Consider the following 23,014-nt stretch of genomic DNA (forward strand, 5'->3'; position numbering starts at 1 on the left):
GAAGACTGTCATCAAAACAAAGCTCCAAAGATTTATATTCCAAAGGAATATTTTAATACCTTTTCGAAATAATCCATTAAACCGATGCGATTTGAGGAGCGTGGCTATTAATATTTTCAGTTCCATTCGCTTGCGCGTTGTCTCAAGGACACGACCACAATAGGAGGATATCATGATATTCGCGTAAGGCGAGCATACACTGTGCGATATCTGTGCGATTTCAGCAAGTTATACCAACTCACACTGTACGAGTAGATCGCGTGCGATGTAACGCCAAAACGCACGATTTATGTGCTCACACTATGCGTTTGAAATATGCACGATAAACCCACACTGGGATGCGCCGATTGACAAATGTTTCCAGAGATATCGTCAAAAGCATCAGCTATGGATATCAAGAGGATTTAGCATTTCCAATTTATATATTAAATAACAATAATAATAATAATAATAATTAGCCTATTATTATTAGTAGTAGTAGTAGAATAGGGTAGGCCTATTTATTATTAAATTGATACTACAATTCATTTGGCCCGCAATATTTCATAGCGCATCACCGCGTAACCGACGCGCTGCGAGGATAATAAAAGATTTGATTAGCTTTACTCCTCACTGAAAATTAGACAAAAAAAATTAAAGACTTTTAGCCTATACAATGAATTAAAGGCATATAATTAAAATTATTTGTGTCCGAAGACTGCAATAATCAGTCAATGAAAAGCAGCTTTACTTCAAAAACATCTTGTTTAATACGATATACTTCTCTTCTCATTTTTTTCACCCACTACAGTTAATGGGCCACAAGAGAAATATTAAGAAAATAAATTAAGACATATAGCCTACCGTTATCAGGTTGAAGTAGGATTTATCTCTCGTTGTCTCTGAGAGAATATACACCGAAAGCTCGTCGGTTTTACTTTTTATTTTTTTTTTATTTTTATTTTTTGTAAAGGCTGTTGAATAATTGACAGGGGATTGAGACGTCTTCGTCGGCATAACTCTCGCGCAAAGTTTGCACATTGCTTGTGTATTATAAAGTAGACCCTGACTCGCCTTCCTGGTTTAAAATGGGAAAAAAAATCCTATAGCTATTGCAACATTACATTTTTCTTCACCAAATCATCACCAATTGCCAAATGATGGACAACAGTTCACATTTCCGCATTTAATAAAATTAAGTAAATTAAATAGCCTACATGATTAAATAGAAAGTGAAAAGCGAAACATGTAATTTAATGATCAGAGGCACCGGTTATGTAGCTACACTCAGGTGGCTTGAAAGACGTGGGTTTATCCATCATGCAACACGAACTAGAGGAAAGCAACATTTTGCTAAATTGCAGCTAGTTTGATACAGAACTTAAAGATCTCCCTCTTTTCGTTGTCTTTCTTGCTGCATTGAAGATTAGTTCTTTTTTCGCGCAGGCGCAGTGGGGGAAAAACACAGAGATTAGGCAAGTCGGTTCGTAGCTCTGCTTTAACTGTGCGATATCCTCACGAGGGGCGACCAAAATTTCTGACATGCCAGAAATTCATCCGATCATGCGATTGCCAGTCGGGAGAGGTTTATCGTCAGTCGTTTCCCCGTGTACACTGCACGAACACTGCACGACAAACGACACACGACAAAGCTGAAAATCGTCCCGACTCAAAAAAAAAAGAGTCGCACGAGTCAGAATTCGGCTCAAAATCGGACGAAAATCGCACAGTGTATGCCTGCCTTTAAGCGCCACCCAGTGGAACAGAATATTTTCAGGAACAGAATATATTGTAACCATAGATTGTAACACCCATAGACATCATATAGGTAGACGCCCTATTGGCCGCTGGGCGATGAGATTTGCGGTCGCCATCTTAGACCGGTCGTACTCCTAAGCTGCGTCCCAATTCGCCTACTTATACTACGTCCTAAAAGCATTTACTGTTTTTGTAAAGAAAAAGTACATACTTTTGAGTGTGTAGCAGAAGAGTAGACAAGCTTTGGGACATACTACCTCGTCATAACTGCATCTTTAATTGACGTTTCCGTCGCTTATTTACGCAACCTATAACTGTTTAAACTACCCTGTCAATCATCTTGTCACAGTTAAAATCCTCCACATTCAATTAATTTACTTTCCTACCATTTCGGAGAGAAATGTATCGCACGTTGATCTGCCAGTCATGGGTCTTCATGCAGAGAATTCTCCTCATCTTTGCATGATGCATTTAAAAATTAATAACCAACGCATCATTATAAAAGTACACAATGCTGTTGCAGATGAAATATATATAATGTGGATGACATTTAATAAATATCTTTTCGTCAGATTATATTGATTATTAATTATTCAAGCCCCTTTATCTTAACCGCTCTGCTTAACCGTCGAACCTCGCAAGTGTTTTCCACATAATTTAGCCTACTATTCAGATCAGAAAGAAGTTCGAAAGCACTTGTTAGAATGCGCTCAATGCACGAAACTTACTTTTAGCGTTAGGTAACGTTAAGTGCCTATTACCAACACAATCCAATCTGAAGTTATACATACATTGTTCGACCGGACATAATAACTGTTATTTGTGTTTGTGCACGTGATATCAGGAAGCAATGTATTCACACATGACGGCAAAGCGCAAATCGAGTTACCCCTCCCACTTCTGCTAGTATTACTGAGATATCTTATTTTACTGCAACTATCTGTTTCTGCTTCTTTATCATATTTATAGTGTGTGATTTATAAATTACCTTATATCCTACATCACATATTTTGATTTTGGACGTCTGGTCACTTTATATCTTATATCAGAATATTATATAACTGTTAAGCCTACTATGAATATTAAAATACACTGAACAATGTGTCCTGTATCATAGCTACATGAATGACCTTTGCAGCAAAAAACCCCGCGTCAAAATCAGTTAGGTATTCAGTGAGATATGATTAATTAAATGCGCTGACAGCTCATTGCACCTGTCAAACAAGTTACACTGAGTGGAGCTGGCGACCGGTCCAAGATGGCGGCTCCACGGCTCGTCCGTGCCAATAGGCAGTAGCGTTCGATAGGGCGTCTACCTATATGATGTCTATGGTAACACCATCCCGAAACGGCGCGATTTTACCAATCAGATGAAAAGGGCGTTTCAGCGCCGCCCACGTGTGCGAATGAAATATCAAGCTATACTGATTTGTAAATCACAAACGAAAAATTAGAAATCGGGCCAAAATCTCATTTTCCACGAAAAAAAAAAGAAAGAAAGAAAACGAATAAACGAGCCGTCTTATCATTTGTCATTATTCCATTCCAAATAGGAAATGAAATGATCAAAACGAACACGGACAGTAGCCTAAACACATTAAGCAATATCCTGCAGTGTCACAAAAAGGAAATTCAAATTTTGTTAATTATTGTATAGTTATCGTGCATGCATCTTTTGTAACCTCATATTTATTGATACTGGACCGATACTACATGGGATATTTGTTTTAGCACACAACAGGACTATTTAAAACGAAATAGTAAAGCACAGGGTTATTACAATCATTATTATTATTATTTATTTATTTTTACAATTTACAGGAATATGTACATTTCCACTTATAAATTCATGTAAATTATCTGCATTTGTTAATGCAGACACTAGAGAGCAGAAGCGCTCCTCGGCGCTCTGCTCTTACTCATAAACTTACTGCAGAAGAATAACAGCGGGCCGCTGTTGAAACAAAATGGCGGACGTGGAAATGGATTTACGGAGCAAGAGGCTGAATAACGGGTAAGAGCACGTGCGTTGTATAACTCCATCAAAAATGCATTTAGAGCTTAGATGGGGGTGTTTAAGGAAAGTGGACAGATATTGTCAGGGTTGTGTTGCTTTCATAGTAAACTGTGAGGGTTTTGATATCTGCTCTTATGTCCGGCTAGTGTTAGCATGCTAATGCTAAATTCTCTCCAACCAGCCAGTTGACAAGATTCATTTGTTAGAAATGATTTCGGTTGGTTCTGTGAAATTCTCACTTTTAAAAGCCTACCACATCCTATGAATGTAAGCATATTATTTGGTTAGCTTATTTCGCAAGGTATCCGTAGTTAGTCTCGATATGATCAACACGCTCAGTTTGTTGGTTATCTCTCCGAATTTACAAAATTACTATGTAAGTTAAACCATAAAGTTGTAAAGTAGTATAATTTATCATCATAGTCCCTAAGCACTTTAACAAATGTATCTATATAAATTTGCTGGTGAGTTATATGGTCAATGTCCTTGTGAAGAACACCGTGTTGCCTTTACGAACCATAACAAAACCTCAGCATGTTATTTGGTACCGAAATATAATAAGCGCGAAAAATGTGCGTTTAAAGAAATAATTGCTTTTAAACATCTATGATTAGGTAAAACTGAAATCTTGTATATATAACCCTTGTTTCTTTTTACATTAAGTTTTACTGATTCTGTTTGTTAATGTGCTTGTGTTTATATGCTTGTGGTGTTTATATTTTCAGGTCAGAGGATTTGGAGAGTCCAGAGAAGAGCGGGAATGAGGATGAAAATGGTGAAATGTCTGGAGAGGATGAAGAGGAGGGTGAGGAGGAAGCGGAGGTGAATGGAGAAAAGCAAGAGAGCTGTTCTAAACATCACAGCGGCAGCAAACACAAGAAAAAGAAACACAAGCACCGTAGCAAGCACAAAAAACACAAACATGCATCTGAGGAAGATAAGGACCGCAAACGGAAACATAGACACAAACATAAGAAGCACAGACGCAAAGAGGAGCCGTCCTCTTTGCCGTCTGGGGCCATCAACAGAAGGGCTGAGGATGGCTCCCCTTCTCTGGGCAATGCAGCCCTGGATGACAAGGCGCTTCTTGAAGATCTGGAGAAACAAAGAGCACTGATTAAAGCTGAGCTGGACAGCCAGCTGATGGAGGGGAAAGTTCAGTCAGGAATGGGCCTAATTCTACAGGGTTACAATTCTGGCTCTGAAGAGGATGGAGAGGGACAGAGGGCACGTAACGGGGAACAACGGCAAAGAGGTCACGGGGCCAGAACCCGCTCGCCCAAAGACCAGATTAGCAGGGGGAGTAGATCCCGACGGGACTCAACAGACACCAGCAAACCAATCGCTAAACGACGCAGTCGCAGCCGCTCCCGAGAGAGAGCCGGGCGAGACGCTAAGCTTGAACGAACGACCAAAAGTGCAAAAGAGACAGTTAAGGAGCATAGCAAGTCAAAAGAGAAAAAACGCTCCCGGAGCAGGGACAAATCCAAGGAGCGCGGGAGGAGGTCCCAGTCCCCATCTACGAGAAGATGCTCTGCAGAGAGAAAACCAGACCAGAAGGGACATTCTGATCGCCGTTCTTCTCCTCGTACTGAAGAGAAGCGGGAACAAGCCAGGCAGAGATCAGGCTCACAAGGGCGCAAGAGCCGGTCGCAAGATCGACGATCTCATTCTAAAGATGCCCGGTTGGGTCGATCAGAAACTGACAGAGAAAAGAGGCCAGGAAAGTCTCCATCCAAAGACACGTCCTCTGGGAAAGAGAATCGGTCGCCTCATCAACGACGAGCTCTTAGCCCTCAACGCCGACGCAGTTCCTCTCCTCGCCACAGGGACCGCCAGTCCAACCAGCCCCCCTCGGGTTCTGCGGACCGGAGCTCCAAACTGAGCCACTCGCCGTCTAGGAACAGATCACCAGCCAGGAGAGCACGAAGCCGCTCGAATGAGCGCCGGAGAGATTCCCCTTCCAGGTAATCATCAGCACACCTTCTATTAAGAGAAAAATTAGGGCAAATGTACCTATTAAGCTCCCAAAATCTACATTGAGACATTTTTAGTGCACAGGATATTGGTTTCAGTACAAGAAGTTATGTTATGTTTAAATATTAATCTCTCACAAAATTTAATTTTATTTTAATTGACAAAAGCATTTCAATTAAGATGTACATCATTAAATGCAAAAAGTCTGTCTGTGCTTAATGGGTACATTTTTGTACCTTTTAAGCACACCCCTGTTGCCATTAAGCTCACAACATGTTGTATTAAAAATTCTTGTTTATCTTAAACAATCTTTTTAAAGAATTGAAAATTGTTTTATTTGAAGGTACAGAGTCAATTACAAAAAACTCAAATCAAGCAACAAGGCATTTAATTTGATCAGTTATATATTCTAATTCCTGACCGGTGTTTTGTTCTATCCTCTGCACTTCTGCGTTCATCATTACATCATGCGTCAAGTCAGAGTTCACTTTTTTTCGCCATAAATCGATGTGTACGGCCATCTGTCAGAAGCTAGTTATTTTAGTTTTTAAAGTTTGAAATATGGATATTTTTCTAACACAAATGCATCGCTTCACTTCAGAAGGCCTTTATTAACCCCAGAGCTGTGTGGATATCTTTTATGATGGATGGTTGTACTTTTTTGGGCTTCAAAATCTCATCCTCTATTTATTGTCATTATAAAGCTTGGAAGAGCCAGGATATTATTTAATATAACTCTGATTGTATTCGTCTGAAAGAAGAAAGTCCTATACAATTTAGGATAGCTTGATGGTGAGTAAATCATGGGGTAATTTTTTATTTTTGGGTGAACTAAGCCTTTAAGGCTTTGAAAATAAGTTATTAATAATTTTATAAACATTAACTTAAAGTGACAACCATCAGTTAATATTTAAAGTCTGTTTATGAAGTATTTACATAGACGTTTAATGTGGATGAGCTTGAAGGGAGCGTACTGAGCTTATTTGGAGCAGCAACAATTTAATAAATATTACATTAAATTTAAAGGACCAGATTTTGTGAAATAATCTAGGTCATGTATTAAGTTTATACATATATTAATATGAACAACTATTATTGACAGTATCTATGAAATTATACTTTTTCTTATTGATGTCACACTGAAGCTGTGTGATTTTCATAGATTTTCATGCACTCTTTAATCTCACCTTACAATAATTTGAAGTCTTTAAAAATTGCAGCATTGTAAAACCACAGACCATCAATAAACTGTAAATGTATAATAATATGGATTTAAAAGTCCAAGCCAATAAAGTAATATATTATATATATATATAACAATCTTATACATCTAGTAAGCTAACTATGTTCTGTAGCATCGGTGCTATGTTGCTAAAACTATCTTTTGGATCTAACTGTAATTATTTTCCACATGCAGGTTCTAGGTTATAATATGCAAAAAGTCTAAACCAGTGGTTCAAGGAAAGTTCAAGTTGAAAACCACTGGTCTAAACATTAATCTGTTAATTTTGCACTAAGTAGTTATAACTACCCCAAAAAAGGCTTAACCACCTTAAACCTGCAATATGCACTTTAAATGTGCATTTTTAACATTTTTTTTCGAGATGAATATATAACCTTGTACAAAAATACCATATAAAAAGGTACTGCAGGGTTTAAAAATGTTTTGCGAGACATAAGGGCATTAATTTAGTAGATAAAGTGACGGTCTTTTTTTTCAGCGTCGCGTCATTTTACGTCACTACAGGGAGATGTTCGAAGAGCTCTGTGTTGATTCAGTGCAGAATATATTGGTACTTAGCAACAGCGGCCGTGAATCAGTGTGTTTTTGTATTCTATTTATCATCGTAATGGTAAATTATTGTGTATGTGGAGGTTGCACAAACTTCAGCCTGTCAGGACATCGAGTACAGAGGTTTACTAACAAGAAAAACTACGCTGCTATCTTCTGTGCCGGGGTTTGTTTTGTGCAGGTGAAGAGACGGGACTTCACTTCTGCATCTGCGTCGAAAAACGCGTTCATTTTAGACTGGAGGATTATCATCCTGGCGATATGATGGGAGTTCAACATTGTAATACTTCTGTAAATGATTATATTAAATGAATAAACTTAGACACGCTATGCTTCTTCACCGTTTTTACTTGAATCAATTTCAACACTGATAAATACAAATTATGTACACATGCATACAGTCTCACACTTACACAAAACAGTTTTGAATGATTGAAATTTCCAATTTCATGCATGCTATGTATGTAAACTTATATACATTCAAGTTCACACAACTACATAATCACGGCGTCATGATTCCTCACACTATCAGTGAATGGGCACGGAATAAACTCATAACACAGAATTAATGAATAAAGGATAACATGAAACACATACAGTAACACTATATGTTTGGCCGCCGGCGGGAGACATGATCACGGATCCGTCAGAGATGCAGCTCGATAAAGACTTACGGTGCACATTTTAAGTTTTGTGTTTGATTATTACATTTGCTAACTACCAAATCAGTCGTGATGAGAAACGGCTATATCACGTAACGTTAGTGTGGACTGATATTATACGCGTGTGACATACGCTTGATCAAAGTTTATTCGTTTCTGTTATTAGTAATCAGTTAGGCCTACTCCTAGATGACCAACAGCTTTGCTATTGCCTGATTCATGATAATAATCTGTACAATATTGTGATCTGAGCACATGTCGTTACCTAACGTAATCTATAAGCTAACACCGGTCTCTGTCCTGTTCTCCACTGCTTATCCTCACACAACACTCTTTTGACCGTTATTCTGTCTAATTCTGGCCTGTCCCTGCTCTCTGACCACATAGCAGGATAATTGTATGGCTGTGATTAGTTATACGAGTATAAATAAGCATTTACAATTTCCTCAGCATCCGAACTGTCATTGCGATCCATTGTTTTCCTATCGTTTATATTGATCGCGTTCCCTTCAGTGACGTCACGGCATTTTTCAGATGCGGAAGTAAAATTCTCTCACAAAAAACTACTCCAGAAGCCTATGTAGCGTATTTATGCGTGTTTTTTTCAAGAAAATCTATTTCATACATTATTTTTCTACACATTGAATCACTAAAGCTCTAACCTGCAATATGTCATTTAAGGAGCTCCTCTTTTGGTGAAAGTTTTCAGACAGCTTTCAAAATGGCCACCAGACATTGTGAACACATGGATACCCATATTTCAGTGTGCTATGGTCTGATTTTCTTGAAATTACAGGAGGTATGTAGTAACAAACACATCAATTGGTTAAGATATCAAGTAGGATAATAATTTTTTTTTCCTTTTTATGAGATCAAAGATGGTAGTGTGCTTAATGGGTACTTAAGCTTAATATGTATGTTTACCCTACCCAAAAATTAAAGGGTTAGTTCACCCCAAAATAAAATTTGTCATAAAGTACTCCCCTTTGTCATCCCAAACCCTTAAGACCTTTGTCATTGCACCTTTTGAGGGTCCAGAAAGATATTAAAGACATCATTAAAGTAGTCCATGTGACTACAGTGGTTCAACCTTAATGTTATGAGGTGACGAGAATACTTTTTGTGCACATAAACAAAAATAACGACTTTAACAATTTGAACTGTTGTCATATGCAGTTGACATAATGAACACAGTTCAGCGCGTTCATCTGAATGCGGCTCAGTATTGCCTGACGCTGTAAATGTGAGCAGCCCGATGCATGCCTGTGATGCTGACGCAGAAGCCAGCAAATAATGAGTCAGAGTTCTGGAAGTGCTGAACTGCTTTCACTACATCAACTGTGTATTACAACAATTCAAATTGTTTAAATAAAGTTAGTTTTGTTCTAAAATCTTTAGGTCTTCTTTTAAAAATGAGTGTGAACGCTAAGTGAACAATGACTTGAGGGGGCATTCACACTGGCAGTTTAGCTTGAAACGGTTGCGGTTCACATGAAAAATCGCTAATGTGAAAGCTGTCATGCAAACCCGGTTGCTCACCGGGGTACCAAACTCGAGACCACCTGAAGGAGGTGGTCTGAGTTTGGTTGCACTTGAACTTTGCCACGGTTCACGTGAATATGAAAGCAACACGGACTGGGGTGCGCATTTGTTCAGGACGAAAGTAATCTGCATGCGTTTTCTCCGATTGTAATGTAAGTCAGTGTTTCCCACAGGATTTTGTGAGACTGTGGTGGGTGGACACTGGTCCCTCTAGGGGGGTCCGGGGGCATTAATTTATTTCTAGAATAATTAGTGGAGGCCTGTATCCATGTATCTATATTTGTAAAACTAATGGCCACTAATGGCTTTGATTTGTTAAAAACAATCCAGAATGCACTAAACGCACTACTTCATTATAGAGAAAAATAACAAATGAATAAAAATATATAATCATAAGCTGACCAATAAATGAATAAAGAAAGAACAAAATAGACTATTAATAATCTTTCAGTGTGCAAAACCATTATAATATGAAACTCCTCAAAACAGCAGCAAAAAAAATGCTAATGCACATCCCGGGTGCAGAATGATGTGCTTGACGCAATATGGAGTCACAGCGCGCAGTTGCACAGCGCATTGAAGAGTTCATGGCACAAAGATAACTAGAGATGTACCGATTGATCGGCCAGGCATCGGAATCGGACGATTTTCCTTATGATCGTCCCGGTCAGTCTCACTTCTTACCGATTCCAAGCCGATCTTTTTTTTGTTACCAGCGGCACAGGTAATAACAGCAAATGTGCGTTCTCGCTCTCTTCTCTGTCACGGTGAAGTGACACACACCCGCGCGGTCGCCTCCTCTTTTTTCACTCGCCTCATTCGCTCCGGTTAAATAGTACTTACTGCGCATAAATTTTAGTCATTCCCGCAGGTTTCGTGCTCACACCGAAAGCTTACGCACCACTGATCTATATAGGTGAAGTGCACGAGCTACGCTCAGAGACAGAAGACAGACTAACAAGTACCAAAACGAGTAGCATAATGCGCTTAAACTGTCAAATACATACAAAAGTATGTCAAAACCAGTGGCACAGGCAATCTTGCAGAGTATACAGATAAACAAAGTCAGTTTTGAATTGTTAAATAGCTAAGAAAGTGAACCCATGTTGTGTGTAACAGTATTGGGTCCGTTGAACACCGTTCATTAACTCTTAAAGGGACAGGAGTCCAGTGTTCCTGCTGTTGTCGGTCATGTTAATTGAACAAAAGACAAAGAAAATCAATTTCTGCTCTTGACTGAATACGTTTTATAACTTTAATGGTAAGAATTGATCTGTATTATTAATATTTACAATGAAGACTACAGAAATTAAGGTAACCAATGTAAAATAACACTGTGTCATTTTACATTTGATTAATTTCTGTAGTATTTCTTAAGCTGAGTTCAGACTGCACGATTTTAGGCCCGATTTTGGCTCGCCGACAGGTTTTGAGAAATCGCCGACAAATGCCCGAAATCACAGGCAAATCGGTGCTCTTTCACGCGAGTGACAATCACGCAGTGTGAATGAGCAAAGACGCGATCTGAGAGAATCGCCGACGAGTCGCCGATACCCGTGAGATATTTGGCATGCTAAATATCTGGACCTGTCGGTGATTCAAAATCCTGCTGTGTGAAGTGTTCTGACTGAAAACTACATCGGCGATGACTGACAGCCAATGAGAGAGCAAGATCCAGAGCAGCGGGGAGTTCGGGGAGGAGTTATAGACCACAACATCAGCAAGCATGGCTTCATTCACATAAACATTACAATTCTATCAAACAGAAACAAAGCACAAACATTTGCTTGACCATCCGCAACAGCAGCACATTGAAAAGTTATGTATTTAGCTCCAACTGTCATTGCAGAACACACAATCCTTGTACTTTGCGTCTCCCCAAACATTTCCTCCATATTCTTCTTTTCTTTGTATTGTTTTCACTGCAAATCAGCGCACAGGCAATTCGTATTTCAAGCTTCATGCGGGCTACTATTTTTAATAATAATCCCACCGTGTGTCTCAATCAGCTCCCTAGTTCAGTAGTCAGGGCACTGATCAGGGTATCAGCCACATTCACTTTCATTATGTACTGATTCACTACCTAGGGAGCTAGGGAGCTGATTGAGATGCAGGGCCAGTCTCACGTGAGAACTCTGGTCTTGCGGGCGTTGTTTCCTTATCAGGTCTCGCGTGTGTTTGGTTGTGAAACGTAGTTTGCGTGCCAGACAGAGTTGTCGGCGATTCTTCCTATTGTAAAGTCATGCAGTGTGAAACCTTCTGTCGCCGATCCATCGTGCAGTATGAACGCAGCAGCGACTGAATGCTGGCCAAGATAGTCATGCAGTGTGAAAAGAACAGTGACCCGACTACTTTGAAAATCGTGCAGTCTGAACTCGGCTTTACCTGAATGGAAACCCAGTTAACCCAAAAAAAACTTAGTTTCATAGCTCTCTTTATTCTATTGCATTTATTTGAGCCGTTTATATTTTATTACTGACTTTTACTTGTTTGTTTGTTTTTTTTTTTTTTATGAAAATACAACTTTGCATTGAAGAAAAGTAGATTTTTGTTTTGTATATGTTGTCAATTATAGTTCTTAGAAAGAAAATCAGAATCTGCAAAAATCGGGAATCGGCCAAGAAAATTGCAATCGGTGCATCTCTAAAGATAACCCCTGTGTATATCTGCAACTAACAGTTTATTGATCGTATGTTTCTTTTCATTTTTAAATACCAGTTATTGTGCTTGTGACACCAATTCACAGTCCTTGTGTTGTGCGATCTAACTGTAGCCAGTATGACATTGTTCAGAAACGGCAATAAACTCCAGCAAGATAAAGTAATTTTATGCAAATCCACAGCCCTTTATCTACATATCAAGTTTTATAATGGGAATTTATCATATTGGAGAGTTTTACCGTGCTGACTGTCATTACCGAACACAACGCGCTGTTTGAGTGCTGAACAGAGAATGATTGACAGCTGCAGTGGAGGGAAGACGAGTTTCCTTTAACTTAAAGGGGTGGTTAAGTGTTTTTTTTCTAGGCTTGATTATGTTTTTGGGGCACAGTATAACATGTCTTAATGCTTCGTTTTTTTGAAAACGCTGTATTTTTCATATATTTTCTCTTTATTCTACACCTCTGTTTCCACTGTCATATGAACGGCTCGTTTGACTTCCTGCTTCTATGAAGCCACTCCCTCCGACATACGCAATGTGCTCAGATTGGTTAGCAGGTTGGTAACTGGCCCAGTCTATCGTGATTCGCTGAAGCGTCTGGAAACGCCACGCCCCTTACCATCCGTTATTACGCGCTTAGGTGGAAAGTAAATAAAAGCGCCTAATATTGCTGTATCAAATTGAGCCGAATCAGACCCAGATGAAGAGGATAAAGCAGAACCTCTCCAATCGCGGCTTTTAAAGGACGTTTATGAATGGTATTTCATTTAGTATTTGTGTCAAAGTGTTTAGATATGCTGTCACTGCTGTTTGTTAGCTTTCAATATACAGTTTTATCCTGATTAAAGCTTTACTGTAGTAAATACATGCCTGAGTAGTCGCATTTTTGTAATGGTATCTTTTAATTTATAGCATGAACAACTGTTTGTCTATGAACATAGAGGTTTGTTAGTGTTTGTTGCACTAGAATTTAGCTAACTGGCTAGCAAAAACGAGTTGCTCTTTGTATATGTCCTAGATGCATTAAAAACAGCAACAGAACTATAACATTACGTTTAAAAGACATGTAAGTTACAAACAATAAAATGTACTTACAGTTTGAAGACAAACAGCAGCTTCTGCTTTTAAAGTAGGAACTGCTTCATCTTTCAGTAAAAGCCTTTGTGTAAATCCAGCATTGAACTCGTGTAGATTCTGGAATCTGTCTTCAGCGCCGCATCCAGTGTAGAAAATATCACAGATTATAATGGGTTCTATATCTTTTGACGCGTCGCGCAGCTCTCGTTCGGTGTAAACAACTCTTCCGCTTTCATTATGCTGCGCCACATGGCCTCGCCCACTTTGTTGCGTGTTCCCGGGGGCAGTGTTTATGTTAATAGCAAGGGTTGATGATGTCACCAACCCGGGAAGAAGCTCGTTGTAGTCCAAACCGCCCGTTTTTGTAGGCAATAAAATGCCATAACTTTAAAAGACAATATCTCCGTTTGCATTGAACTTTCAGCTGTAACTTTGCAGATACTGTTTATGCTCAAGCAGCAACATTACACACTAACTAAAGTTAAAAAAGTGAAATCGCATGTAACCACCCCTTTAAATTTAACAATGTACATATTCTTCTGTCCTCGCATGAAGCTATGGAATGGCTTCAGATGAGTTTGAATATAGTGCACGAAAACTTAATTAGTGCAAGTCTGTTTCTTTTGCCCTATGACACAATTATCAATCGATTATTTAAATATCGCGAGAGGCGTACTTTGAGACTGTGGCAGAACAAGTTAAAATGTGGCGGGACGCCACAGTCTAGTCAATGTATGGGAAACACTGTAAGTTTTTGACTGTACTAAAAGCATAAACATACCATAATGTTTGCAGATATTTAGGACAAATGCTGAGTTCACATACTTGTTTCTCTGAAAACCAATGCTACAGCCAGTTATTTTACTTTAAAATGTGTGTTCTGTGTCGGAATGTCTTTTTTTGTTTTGGTCTGTGCAAGACCGCACGTTGCCAATTTACCCAATAGTATTTCGCCACCCCGGGTTGCCAGTTGGCGAAAAACGCATGCTGTGAATTGCAGCCATGGAAGCCAGCAAACAAACTGGGCCAGAGATCGCAGATTCTACCCGACCTAAAAGCATCCAGCATCCATCTAAAAATCTGATTAGCAGGGCTTGACATTTTAACTTTTTTACTTATTTGATTTTATTACTTGATTTTGAGTCATTTTACTTAATTTAGAAGATTTAAAACCCTTTCAAATGCAGAGTGACCACCCAAATCAAGACTACATTGTAAATCAGCTGGTTTGTACAGGTGGGCAATATGAGCATAGGCACAATAGTACATAAAAAAAAAAAAAAAAAAATCCGATACAGTAGGTTTATTTAACATGTATACATTTAACATCTTGTTGTTTGACTAACATTAATGACAGACAAGTATTTAATTGGGCTGCTGAATGCATGGACGTAATATAATGACACATATCCAGTTATTACCCACCTGTTTACATCCACTTAAGCCATAACTGAATTTATTCACGCGAGATACTCCACACGATGGTCATTTTGACCTCTGTGTGTGCATGTATTTGACTATTCAGGCACAAGGAGAACTGATCGCGCGTGACACAGAGAGAGCGCACACGAGAGAGTGCTTCTGTTGTGTGTCATTCAGCGCGATTCCGCATATCCCGCCTTCACTAACAGCAAGTTAATCGAGAAAGAATTGTAATTAAATTGTAATTTTATGATGATCTTTATTACGATCTTGGCATTTCATTTGGCTGTAAGCTGAAATTAAATTCAACCCACCAAATTGGCTAGTGGGAGTGGCTGTCTTACCTGTGTTAATGTCAAGCCCTGAATATTAGCATATTAAAACATGATATCAACTCATCAACTTACAGTGTTTAAGGCTCCTCACCTTCCAATGTCAAATTGATCTCGCTCCTGTTGTGTGTCCTCAAACTGGCAACCGCATGAACATCGAGTCTGAGGAGGAGGGGGCGAGGCAAACAATATTTTGAATTTGGCCTGCAGTACCCATTTCAACCACTAGCTGTCATTCTTACATACCGCATCTTTAAATAAAACGCATGTAAGAGATGATAGTGTTGATGATTTATCTTGGATTCGAGCAGGAGTGATCCTACAGTGTATTTGTGCTTTGCAAGTGCAGTCAGAGCAGCAAATGAATGGCAATCAGCTGTTTCCACAAAATAGTTTGCTTACAAGCAGCGTAAAACTGTCTACATGTGGCGCACATACAGTAAACAAGTGGTTTACTCTACTGCACATAATAGCACCACATTAATAAAAAACAATTTATTGACCAGCGTTCTGTTTTCTGTCATGCGCCTTGCACGTCTGTGATGACACAAGATGAACGCAAATGTACTAGGGTTCGATAGAATCAATTTGAGTGTGAAACCCGGCCAACGCTGCGGGGGGCACTGGAAACAATTGCGCCTGGGCTCGGACCGCGGCAAACGAGCCCAGTGTGAAAGCCCCCTAAATGTATCATTTCTGTTTTTTTTTTTGTTTTTTTTTGGTCCGGACCAAAAGAACCAAGACAACCGAACTACAACTGCAAATATACCCTAAATCATCGCCTTTTGAAATTTAATAATCACATTAGGCCATATCACTGTTTTTTCATTACTAAATTGAAGAATTATTAAAATAATTAAGATGTTTGTTATACTATTTAAGAATGAGGTCTGCAACTCACTGTCCTGTAGAGTTTAGCTGCAACACTAATTAAACACACCTGAACCGAAAATCACAATTTAATGTTAGTTTTAGTATTTTGCAAGTGACTGAGCAGTACAGCCAAACTAATTTCCCTATTTTAGACATGTATCCTTACCAGGTAACAAAATATAAAAGAAAAAAGGCCAAATGTTAAATGTTTAGGCCAAAGTGAAAATATTTTTCAGAATTGTATCATTATTAAAAATAAGATCATAGATACAAATTAAAAATACAATATAATACCCATAAAATAAACAGTTCTTTTCTCAGTAGGTGTATTTAACAGTAGTATTCAAGTAAGAAATTAAATAAGTGTAAAAATACAACACTACATAGACTTCACTGTATAAATTATTTATACTCATATTCTTATTAAAGCTACTGAAGTTATCCAGTGAAGAGCAGTAAGTAATTTATCTTTGTCTTTTGTTGTTTAACATTAATGACAAGTGGCAGCAGATTTTATTAGGCTGCCGTCACTTTAAGACCTCATGCACGGATCTAATATACAGACACGTACCCGTTTTCCCACTACTGTTTACGTTCACTTAAAGGCCCACTGAAGTGCCTTGAAACACGCAGCGTTATTCAATGTGTTGACGTAATTTTTACTGAAAGAAAAGACCGGGTGGGACACATCGAGCAGATCCTCCCCTTTGTTAAAATAGCCAATAGCGTTTTGTTTATATATCACAGCTTGGACAGTGCTGTTGAGCTCGGTAATTTATATTAGGGCTGCAACTAACCATTGTGTTGATAATCAATTAGTTGGCATATTATTTTTTTATTGACAAAAAACACACTATTGCACATCCTGCCTAATGTTCTTCAAACAAATGTGCCAATTGAATACTGTGAAAACATACAGTGCTTAATTCAGTACTACCTTTCATAATAAGAGAGAACACAAATAGTTTAGGAATCTATCAACAACTAAAAATGTTATTGCCATTTAACATTAGGGAAATAACAAACTGAAACAACTAAATAGTGATTATTCAGAAATATTATCCAAAAAACTTAAGTCTCTGTTATTGACCATAATTGGGCATAAAAAAAACAACTATAAAGTTCTTTACTTTTTTCCTGCCTTTCTTGTAAAACCGTAAAATCGAAAATTCATGGAGCAATAGTTATATTGTAGCATTAGAAATTCTGCTGTGACTAAAGAACTTACATATACTGGTGGATTAACCATTACAGAAAAATGATTTTAGTAATCATCAATATTGATAGTTTAGGACATCTATAGCACAAACTTTACATTGGGTGTCAGAGGTGTAATAAAGTCATGCACTGTATAGTGAGTATAGTGTAAATTTCTACCATTAAAAATTAAGATGGTAATAAAGATAATAAAGAAAAACACAAACTCAGTGTTAACCAACAGGCAAGATAAATGTTCTGCAGTCAGGAACACACACATTTACTCTGGACACAGTCACCTCTTAGTGTAATTTCTTTATCCTGTAAATAGGCTATAAGAAACGTCTTACATTTATATTTAATTACATGTTATCCTTTTATAGTTAGACCCGACTAATCGATAATGAGAATCTTGATTTATTAATCTGAGATTATTGATTATTTTATCATAGTTGTTGCAACTCTAATTTATATTAGTGCATGGCACTGGTGTTATCTAACAGTTTCTCCTCCTATTCTCCTCATTGCTTTAGAATATAGGATTCTGTGTAGAATTCAAATAGGTCCGATACGTTTTGTGGTCTGTGCTATCGTGTCTCTGGACCGAAGCAGACTGTGCACACACTTTGGTGGTTTGCGTGACATTAATTCAAATTAAAACCAGACTTTATTCGCCCCAAAGGAAAGCATATTTATACTGTCATAATCGTTTCCTATCCCTTATGTAGTGCATTGTGTGCCATTCACCATAAATAAAATAGTAATTATGTGAACAAGTGACTGATTTCAGCCGCAGCTTCAGCATCTATCCTGATCTCTATTGGCGGAAGTGAGAGGCTGTACGTTTTGAACACTTATATCGAATCTTCTGAATGCAAATTTTGTCAGTGTTTTGGGCACACTAGCTTACATTAAGGCTAACATATACTACAGTGGGTACGGAAAGTATTCAGACCCCCTTAAATTTTTTACTCTGTTATATTGCAGCCTTTTGCTAAAATCATTTGTTCATTTTTTTCCCTCATTAATGCACACACAGCACCCCATATTGACAAAAAACCACAGAATTTTTGACATTTTTGCAGATTTATTAAAAAAGAAAAACTGATATCACATGTTCATAAGTATTCAGACCATTTGCTCAGTATTTAGTAGAAGCACCCTTTTGATCTAATATAGCCATGAGTCTTTTTGGGAAAGATGCAACACGTTTTTCACACCTGTATTTGGGGATCCTCAGCCATTCCTCCTTGCAGGTCCTCTCCAGTTCTCTCAGGTTGGATGGTAAACGTTGGTGGACAGCCATTTTTTTGGTCTCTCCAGAGATGCTCAGTTGGGTTTAAGTCAGGGCTCTGGCTGGGCCATTCAAGAACAGTCACGGAGTTGTTGCGACGCCACTCCTTCGTTATTTTAGCTGTGTGCTTGGGGTCATTGTCTTATTGGAAGGTAAACCTTTGGCCCAGTCTGAGGTCCTGAGCACTCTGGGGAAGGTTTTTGTCCAGGATATCCCTGTACTTGGCCGCATTCATCTTTCCCTCGATTGCAACTAGTCGTCCTTTCCCTGCAGCTGAAAAACACCCCCACAGCATGATGCTGCCACCACCATGCTTTACTGTTGGGTCTGTATTGGACAGGTGATGAGCAGTGCCTGGTTTTCTCCACATATACCGCTTAGAATTAAGGCCAAAAAGTTCTATCTTGGTCTCATCAGACCAGAGAATCTTATTTCTCACCATCTTGGCAAACTCCATGCGTGCTTTCATGTGTCTTGCACTGAGGAGAGGCTTCCGTCGGGCCACTCTGCCATAAAGCCCCGACTGGTGGAGGGCTGCAGTGATGGTTGACTTTCTACAACTTTCCCCCCATCTCCCGACTGCATCTCTGGAGCTCGGCCACAGTGATCTTTGGGTTCTTCTTTACCTCTCTCACCAAGGCTCTTCTCCCCCGATAGCTCAGTTTGGCCGGATGGCCAACTCTAGGAAGGGTTCTGGTCGTTCCAAACGTCTTCCATTTAAGGATTATGGAGGCCACTGTGCTCTTAGGAACCTTAAGTGCAGCAGAATTTTTTTTGTAACCTTGGCCAGATCTGTGCCTTGCTACAATTCTGTCTCTGTGCTCTTCAGGCAGTTCCTTTGACCTCATGATTCTCATTTACTCTGACATGCACTGTGAGCTGTAAGGTCTTATATAAACAGGTGTGTGGCTTTCCTAATCAAGTCCAATCAGTATAATCAAACACAGCTGGACTCAAATGAAGGTGTAGAACCATCTCAAGGATGATCAGAAGAAATGGACAGCACCTGAGTTAAATATGAGTCACAGCAAAGGGTCTGAATACTTAGGACCATGTGATATTTATCTTTTTTAATCTGCAAAAATGTTTGCAATTGTGTTTTTCTGTCAATATGGGGTGCTGTGTACATTAAAGGTGCCCAAGAATGCTTTTTCACAAGATGTAATATAAGTCTAAGGGGTCTCCTGAATGTGTCTGTGAAGTTTCAGCTCAAAATACTCAAAAATAATTTTTTTAACTGCCTATTTTTTATTTTGGGGCGTCATTAAAGGTCCCGTTCTTCGAGATCCCATGTTTCAAACTTTAGTGTGTAATGTTGTTGTTAGAGTATAAATAAAATCTGTAAAATTTTAAAGCTCAAAGTTCAATGCCAAGCGAGATATTTTATTTAACAGAAGTCGCCTACATCGAACGGCCAGTTTGGACTACATCCCTCTACTTCCTCCTTTAATGACGTCACTAAAACAGTTTTTTGACTAACTTCCGCCCACAGGAATACACAAAAAAGGGGGCGTGGTCTTGTTGCGCTCCCACGGAGAAGAGCAAGAGTTGCGTTTGTAGGGTATGTTTGTCGCCATGTCGTTGAAACGGTGTTATTTTCATCCCGCAGTCCAATCACCTTTGTTTGGCCTTCCCAGAGATGCTGTACTTAGCGATCAATGGTTACAATTTATGTTTAACTCTGTTCCCAAAAATTATAATTGTGGTATCCTTACTGCAATAGTTAATGTTGGACTGCAGTGCACATAATGGCCACAAGAGGGGACTGTTTATGTATATGGCTGTTTTCCGTATGAGGTACTTCTGAGTGAGTGCTAACGTTGAACATTTTCTGTCACTGCTTGTGGAGATTAAAGAGTTCAGTCTCTCGGGAATTATTGTCTTTTGTGTTCATTCGGCACAACACCACAATAATCCACATGTAAAACTGTGCAGCACACGTTATGGTAAGAGGCGTGATTTTTCCGGGCAAGGAGCGCTAAGCTGCTGTCGAATCACAACACAGGAACCGCTGGCACAATCAGAACTCGTTACATATTTCTGAAGGAGGGACTTCATAGAACAAGGAAGTCATCAGCCTGTTTTTATGACAGTGGAAACGGCGGTATAAAGATAAGTAAATTATGTGAAAAATACTGTTTTGTTTTTTTTTACACGTGAAACATGAACACATGTTCTATTGCACACTATAAACACAATCAAAGCTTCAAAAAAACACAAAAAACGGGACCTTTAACTATACACTGATTTTGGCAGCGCCGCCCCTTTAAATCGTGTGCTCCCTGCCACACGAGCTCTCGACTATATTACAGTGCATTTACAAAGTCCACACAGCTAATATAACCCTCAAATGGATCTTTACAAGTTGTTCGTCATGCATGCCGTATGCATGCTTTGAATTATGTGAGGTAAAGTATTTATTTTGATGTTTACGTTTGATTCTGTATGAGTTTTAGGCTATGCTCTGTGGCTAACGGCTAATTCTACACTGTTGGAGAGATTTATAAAGAATGAAGTTGTGTTTATGCATTATACAGACTGCAAGTGTTTAATAATGAAAATAGTGACGGCTCTTATCTCCGTGAATACAGTAAGAAACGATGGTAACTTTAACCACATTTAACAGTACATTAGCAACATGCTAATGAAACATTTAGAAAGACAATTTACAAATATCACTTAAAATATCATGCTATCATGGATCATGTCAGTTATTGTTGCTCCATCTGCCATTTTTCGCTGTTCTTGCTGGCTTTCCTTGTCTGTGCACAGATCCAGACGTTAATACTGCCTTTCTTTGTCTAATGCCTTGAACATGGGCTGGCATATATGCAAATATTGGGGTCATGCATATTAATGATCCCGACTGTTACGTAACAGTCGGTGTTATGTTGAGATCCGCGTGTTTTCCGGAAGTCTTTTAAACAAATGAGATTTATATAAGGAGGAGGAAGCAATGGGGTTTGAAACTCAATGTATGTCTTTTCCATGTACTGAACTCGTTATTTAACTATGCCAATATAAATTAAATTTTTGATTTCTAGGGCACCTTTATTGAGGGAAAAAAATGAACTTAAATGATTTTAGCAAATGGCTGCAATATAACAAAGAGTGAAAAATTTAAGGGGGTCTTAATACTTTCCGTACCCACTGTATAAGCCAAAAAACTTTTTGCTTCCGTGTGGACTTTAAGATATAACTGACTGTGCTCATGTAAACCTTGTGTGTATTTGACAAAAGGGCTGTGTATTGCCAAGAATCTGGCGGTACGATACGTATCACGATACAGGTGTTACGATACGATATATTGTGATATATTGCAATACTGTAAGAAAGGCGTTCTATTGTGATAGTTCTTTTTTTAAAGAGGATCTAATTTTAGAAAAAAAAACTGTCATAAAAAACACACCACCATATGCATAAAACCTGACAAAAACTTTATTTTATTTAATCAAGACGGTATAATTTGTATTTATATCACTAAATACATTGCACTTTTGTGCAGTCTAAGTAAAAATAGTAAAGGAAAATAGTAAAGTGACTGCAGGATTCTTAAGGTGTATGTTTTAAACTTAGGTTCACATTATAGCAGTTTTTAATTTATAGAGTATTTAACAACAAAGTCATAGTCCATTCTATGTTTTTTCATATGTAATACTGTAAAGCTGCTGCTTTAAAGCAATCTATTGTATAAAGTGCTATTTAAATAAATGTGCCTTCACTGAAGTGCTGAACAGAGCTGGTGCAAACTAGACTTGTGCCGATATTCGGTAATGCGATAAATCGCTATAATGAATATGCACGATATTGTAATCGTCGGCACTTCAGAATACCATAAATAATAATTTATTACCAATTATTATTTTTTTATAAGGCAATTAAGAATACTTTACCCATCAATCGTATAAAATGCACAACACCGCTGTATTCTGCGTCAAAAGGACACACGCTCAGATGTAAACAATCCCAACGTGCACGAGAAGCACATGGCGGAACCAGTGAAGGAGACGAGCTGAATGAAAGTGTGCGTTCACTCTCTGACAGCAGAGGATGCTGATGGAACAGCAGCGTGCAGCGGTTACCACGGAAACCGTGCAAACAAAGTAACTGCGCTAGTGAAGTTTTTAAAATGCTTCAAACAGCCATTCATTTTTTTTTTTGTAATCTCAGTGTTGTTCATCACAGCACCAAATACTGAATACTTAAAAAAAGACTTAAAAGGATATTTATTTTCAAACCTAAACATTTTTATATTTTAATCTGGACTACAACATGCCCTAATGATTAGAAATGTTCTTATTATTTGTTATTGTTCAGTAAAACCATTTAAGTCCATAGTTTGAATTTTTGAATAATACATTTTTTTTTTAATTTGGACTCTGAATATTATATTACTTTTTTTTTTTTTTACTTGAAAATAGACAACAAAAG

General features: G+C 38.4%; 1 protein-coding gene across 1 annotated transcript in view; it reads left to right on the forward strand.

Moving 5' to 3' along the window:
- Positions 1-3,659: 3,659 nt before the first annotated feature.
- prpf4bb (pre-mRNA processing factor 4Bb) overlaps positions 3,660-23,014 on the forward strand; it is a 54,855-nt gene continuing 35,500 nt past the window's right edge. The window contains exons 1-2 of the mRNA XM_067377118.1: positions 3,660-3,751; positions 4,480-5,721. Of these exons, the coding sequence (XP_067233219.1) occupies positions 3,705-3,751; positions 4,480-5,721 (1,289 nt within the window). The 5' untranslated portion in view covers positions 3,660-3,704. The remainder of the gene's footprint in view (positions 3,752-4,479; positions 5,722-23,014) is intronic.

Source organism: Chanodichthys erythropterus, chromosome 23, assembly GCF_024489055.1.
Source record: "Chanodichthys erythropterus isolate Z2021 chromosome 23, ASM2448905v1, whole genome shotgun sequence".
NCBI lineage: Eukaryota > Metazoa > Chordata > Actinopteri > Cypriniformes > Xenocyprididae > Chanodichthys > Chanodichthys erythropterus.